Source organism: Haematobia irritans, chromosome 4, assembly GCF_050003625.1.
Source record: "Haematobia irritans isolate KBUSLIRL chromosome 4, ASM5000362v1, whole genome shotgun sequence".
Classification (NCBI taxonomy): Eukaryota; Metazoa; Arthropoda; class Insecta; order Diptera; family Muscidae; genus Haematobia; species Haematobia irritans.
The window spans coordinates 123,927,167-123,933,138 of NC_134400.1; the positions used below are offsets into that span (position 1 = coordinate 123,927,167).

Consider the following 5,972-nt stretch of genomic DNA (forward strand, 5'->3'; position numbering starts at 1 on the left):
TAGTTTAACAACTGATTTTTTTTCTGTGGAAGTACTTAGTGAATAACTTACACCGAAGGAAATTTCGTAGTTAAACTAATGCTAAATTTAACTTATTTTTTATTGCACAAAATATATTTTTGTAGTTAAGTTTTATTGTTTTTTTTTTCGAAATTTTCCACAGTCCAATGAAAATTTCCTTTTCTAAGTATGTATCAACCATTTTAAGAACTATACGTATAAAGTTCAATTACCGTACACATAAGTTCAATATGAACTAAAGAAAAAGATAATTTTCATACCATACACAAAAATAGTAAGAATGAACTGCCATATGGTTAAAATGGTTAAGATTTGGCGCCAATGATTTTTTCTTTACTTTTAATTCATTTTTCTTTTATGAGAGGGTGTAAAAAGTGAACTCACTATTTCACTAAAGCCAATTTAACTATATTTTAGTTCATGAAATTAGTATATTTGGAGAAAGTTTCATTTACTCTAATAAATTTTTGCGTACGTTAATTAAATTAACTAAAAGATGGGAAAAAATTATACACAAATAAAGTAAAAAGTTTTACTAAATTCGTACTTCTCACAAAATAGTTCATTATTTCTTTAAATTTGTAACTTTTATTACAACAGCGTCCATCATGAACTTCGTATGTCACTAAAGACATTCTTGCAATTTTGAACTCCAATTTTTTCCTTCAAACTACAAAATTTTCTTTAAAAAGTGAAAAAAATTATTAATGTCTAATAAATTTTCTTGAATTTGTCGAAAAATATTTACTTATTTCTGTGATATCGGCGTGATGCCAGCGCTTGTAATACTGTTTAGTTAAAAATTTCTAAAACTATTCAAAATTTTCTAAAATTAATCAAAAGTTTTCTTCATGGTGGGTTCACTGTTTTTTCAGTGTTGTAGTTAAAAATTACATCATGAAATTAAAATTTCCTGGTTTTAAAAACGCTTTGTGGAAATCTCAAAATGTAGAGTATAATTTAGTTAAATTTTCGCACGACGCTCATTGGGGTTTTTGATACCAAAAATGGGAATTAATTGAAAAATGAAATTTAGGAGAACCGAAAAAATTTTTATAGGCGGTAAAAGTACACAAAATTCCTCATCACTAGCGCAAAAATTGTGTCTTTGACAAGTACCGTTGTGTCACTATATATGTTTGAAGTTGAAGTTATTGTACGTTTTCCTTGCGTGCGATATAAATGAAAATTATTGGTGTTTTAAAAATTAGTTTTGAGTGTTTTTCTAAAGCGATAATTAAAAAAATAATAATGGAACCTTCATCCTCAGGTTAATAAGATTATTTTTGTGTTTTTTGTTTTTATGTGTGACTTGTGTTATTATTTGCAATTTAGTTTCGCTCGAAAGTCTATAAGTTAGAGGATTTCGAGAAGTATGTCGACAAATAGTTGTGAATAAAGCTAAATTAAGTAAAAAAGTTTTTTTTTTTTAAACAATAAACTCTTTTGAAAGCATAGATGAAAAATTTGTCTGCACTTTTTTGCACATTTTGAAATTAAATTGAAATACATTTTTCAACCCCTGGTACTATATGTCCCCAACTGTGCACAAATATTTATTACATGGAGCAGAAAAAATTAACCACGCTTTACTTACAATTGGACAGTTGTCGGAAGAAGCGCAAGAAGCTCGAAACAAAGATTTTAAAAATTTTAGAGAGCATTTTTCGCGAAAATGTTCTAGGGAAAAGTCAAGTGAAGACATATTTAAAAGACTGTTAATTACTTCGGATCCAGTTATATCAGAAATGAGAACATTAAAAGAGAAGAAACCCCACAATTTGCCTATGGAAGCAATTCAAATGTTAATATTTGAGTCAAATCTTGATGGTGATCAAAATGCCAGTGTTGATGATAATGATACATATAGTAATTTTACTGATGATGATGATAATAATTGTTCAGAATCAGATCAAAAAGCAGATATTCATTCTCTTTTTTTTTTGTTGTTGCAAATTAACTAATGGAAAACAAAAAAATGTGGACTAAAAAATATTTAAAATTTGATTGGTTTTATGTCTTTTAGTGAATTTGACCGAAAAAAGTTAAAACTATAAACAAGGAAAGTTACCTCGAATTAATTCCCACTTTTGACATCAAAAACCCCACTGTGCGACGTAGTTCATTCTTGCTATAAAACAGTTTATTTTTTCCTGTGGGAAAGTATGATTCCTATTGGTATGGAAATAACAGTCGTTCATTGCCTTCACTGAAAAAACAGTGAACCCACCAGGAAGAAAAATTTCGGTTAATTTTAGAAAATTTTGAATATTTTTAGAAAATTTTAACTAAACAGTATAACAAACGCTGGCATCACGCCGATGGCATAAAAATAAGTAAATCTTTTTCGACAAATTCAAGAAAATTTATTAGACATAATTAAGTTTTTTCACTTGTTAAAGAAAATTTTGTAGTTTGAAGGAAAAAATTGGAGTTCAAAATTGCAAGAATGTCTTTAGTGACATACGAAGTTCATGATGAACGCATTTGTAGTAAAATTTACAAATTTAAAGAAATATTGAACTATTTTGTGGAAGACACGAATTTAGTTAATCTTTATCCTTCATTTGTGTATATTTTTTTCCTCGGTTTTAGTTAATTTAACTAACGTACACAAAAACTTATTAGAGTAGAGGAAACTTTCTCCAACCATACTAATTCCATGAACTAAACGAAAGTTAAATTGGCTTTAGTGAAATAGAGAGTTCACTTTTTTTTGAGTGTTGGAATATTCTTTCTCAGGCCCAATTTGATAGATTCCCATGAAGAATCTCAATATGTATGAAATTTTTACAACATTCCTCTGTGGAATATGACCACAAAATATACCATCTAATTTCCATTGATATAATAAAAAGATGAATGAATATGGAATCTGATATCAATGTATTCTCAACTAATGAACTGCATTTGTCATTCAGTTGAAATTTTTTCCAACTTTAATAGTTTTCTGTTCATCTTACAAAATAGTTGAATGCACCTACAACCTTATTTATGAAATATTACAAATCCGTCCGACTACCCCAATTTCCTTCCCACAACTGCATGTATCAAATAACCATTTGGCACCTGATTTGAATTGTCTTACAAGGTATGATTCGAAGATATTAGTTCATAATCAATATAACGATAGACAGTTTAAAACAAATGTGGCAGAAACAATTAAACCAATGTTGCGGTTTTCAATAAAATAAAATTGATAGGCAATGATCTGTTGATTCCATATAAAACCGTTGATGTTGGTGACACCTCGAATAGTCATCGGTAACAAGTGCTTCACTTCTGCAGGTAGAAGACATCGGTAGCAAAAATCAAAATACAACATGAAAAAGTCTATTTTATGGTACCACCTACTTTTGGCCATTTCAATTCCATTCAGTTGGAGTCAGGCATTGGAAAAACATCATCCTAGATCTTATTATTACCTTAAGGATAATGGTGGCTATGAATATGCTTTTAACACTGACACTGGTATGCAGAGTTCTCAGAGAGCTGATCAAGCAAATGAAGTCACTGGCCATTACATGTACTATGAGAAGGGAGTACCATTTATGGTTAAATATCGAGCAGGTGTAAATGGCTTCCAACCGGAAATTATACCAGCCGAAAAATTAATGGGACTAGCAGATTTTTCCCAAGGAAAACTATCAACTTTCGGAAGTCAAGATAATGTTCTGAATTCCCGAGGCATCCGCACAAATAGTGTGGTGGACACACCGGTGCATAGGAATTATCGTTTAACACAAACGCAACAAATTGCTTCTCCAAAGGTAGCTTCATACAGCATAGGTACGGATAAAACCCTTAAATTTGTCCAAGATGCCTTACAGACAATGCAAACCCAACCTATGCACTTGTCCTTTTCCGATTTAGGCCAAATACAACATCCGGCTGGACCATTTGCAACAACAACCCCACGAGCACCTACAGCTCCAGTACATCTACAGGCACCAGTCTCACGCAACGATGTTCAGGATATCAACAATTTGGCAGCATCTTTGGTCCCACAAAACCTTGAAGCCGAGCCAAAGCAACCATACAGCTTCACTTACAATGCGGATCAATCTTCCCGTTCCGAATCTGCAGATCAGTCAGGTACTGTTGTAGGGAGTTACTCATATTACGATGAGGCCGGTTACCATGATGTTTCGTATAAAGCTAGTGATGATACTGGTTTCGTGATATTGGGTCGTAACTCTCAAAGCCAAATGCCATCTCCAACACCAACACGTCGTCAGTATTATCGACCCAATAGTTTGGATTCATTTAATTATCGCATTCTTTCGGATGGACGTTTTGATCCCAACTCTTTAGATGAACGTAATTTGGGTAAAAGATCTCTACCTTCAACCACGAATAGTGCAACAAATGAGCGTAGTAGTACGGGTAAACGTTCCTTACGCAAATTTAGACGTTACTCAAAATGGTAGATGAGCAAATGCATAAACGGAGTGGGGAAGTACAATATGGCCCAACATCAAGCCTTAATAGTTTACAAATGTGTTTTTATTTTAGGAACTAATCTAATATTTATAATTTCTATTTTGATTTTAGTCTTTATATTATTATTATATTATTATTCAATAAAGCAAAAATCACCTAAAAGTGTGATTCACAACTGAGCAGTTTCTAAATGGGCTTTGAAATTAGATCCTAAAAGTAGGCTGCTTATATGACATTAATAATCATTTGCAGAACATGTTTTATACAGTATTAATTATACTGTTTATTGCACATCCATAAATGCTGCTCCATATTATTTTAATAATACAACATGTTGTATACAGTACCTCGTAATGAAATTTACTATGTATCCTAAAAGTATGCATAGTATTATTTACGTTTACAGTAATTCGTAATGATATTTAATATGGTGCCAAAAGGCATACATCGTAATATTACCGTAGCATGTTGTATACAGTACGGTCGAATATTATTTAATGTGGAGCCTAAAAGTATAACAAATATTCTAATGGGAAAGTTTACCTCTTATTGTTAGCAAATGTGTTGCCAATAGTTTTCGAAATTTCGAAGAATCACGAAAAGTTTCCAATGTTTACTTTTTGGGGTGTTCTGGTCAATCGAATACAAAAACCTTCGCCGAATTGAACTCACTTGTATTTAGCCTGATATAAACCTTATTATGGACCGATATAAACCAAATGAGGGTAAATTGGAAAAAAAATTGCGGTGTACAGAAGTAAATAAAGAGATCGGTCTATGCTGCTTTACCAAAACATGGGCCGATAAAAACCATATGCAACTCAGGCCGTTTTAGTTCTAAAATACCTCTAGATTTCCAATTTCAGCCAAATTGGATAAAAATTGTGGTTTCTAGAAAAAGAATCGGGAGATCGAACCTAATTACGAACTTATTTATGAACGTAAATTATTTGTGAATTTTGAGTGGGTAAACATTTATGTGCGAAAGCTGTGGTGTTTTTCTTTCCCAAGTTTGCGGGTCCACGTACAAAGTGTCTTATATGCGTACATAGTTGATCACCCCGAGTGTATGAAATTTGGCTTTAGCGGCCAAATCGACATTTATGAACCGGTTTCCATAATGTTTCTTTGCTGTATATAACTTATAAACCCCTACACCCATATTTGAAGCAAATTAAAGTCAATGTCTGGCTTCTGGAGCCATAAAAGATACTGACAAAATGCGATGTTACTGCACTTTTGCTTAAATTTGCACAATGTGTACCCTTGGTAGTATCGTCGGGGTACATTTACAGAAATGCTCAATTTCACCAGAGTTAGTGAGGTTTACGGCAAATTTTTGGCGCAATTTGTTAAGCAATATACCAAATATAATCTATCGTTTGAAAGGGCATTTATACAAAGAATAAAAGAAAAAGGAAAATGTGTACCGAAAAGGTTTTTTTTGTTAGAGTCTTTTGACTATTCAGTCCATTTTGATAGAGATGAACTTCTCTCTTATCACTGAG

At 32.1% G+C, this 5,972-nt stretch overlaps 1 protein-coding gene across 1 annotated transcript; it reads left to right on the forward strand.

The window, feature by feature from the left end:
* The first annotated feature begins 3,276 nt into the window (after window positions 1–3,276).
* LOC142234436 (uncharacterized) lies at window positions 3,277–4,639 on the forward strand. Its single transcript, XM_075305569.1, has 2 exons — window positions 3,277–3,810; window positions 3,895–4,639. Exons 1-2 carry the CDS (start codon window positions 3,345–3,347, stop codon window positions 4,449–4,451), a joined length of 1,023 nt encoding a protein of 340 aa, XP_075161684.1. The 5' UTR covers window positions 3,277–3,344; the 3' UTR covers window positions 4,452–4,639.
* Window positions 4,640–5,972: the final 1,333 nt, after the last annotated feature.

Excerpts from the sequence above, each read along its gene's own strand:
- LOC142234436 (XM_075305569.1), top strand. The coding sequence starts at position 3,345 with ATGAAAAAGTCTATTTTATGGTACCACCTACTTTTGGCCATTTCAATT. Across the intron at positions 3,811-3,894 it reads GGTAGCTTCATACAGCATAG|GCCAAATACAACATCCGGCT; the intron begins GTACGGATAAAA and ends TTTCCGATTTAG.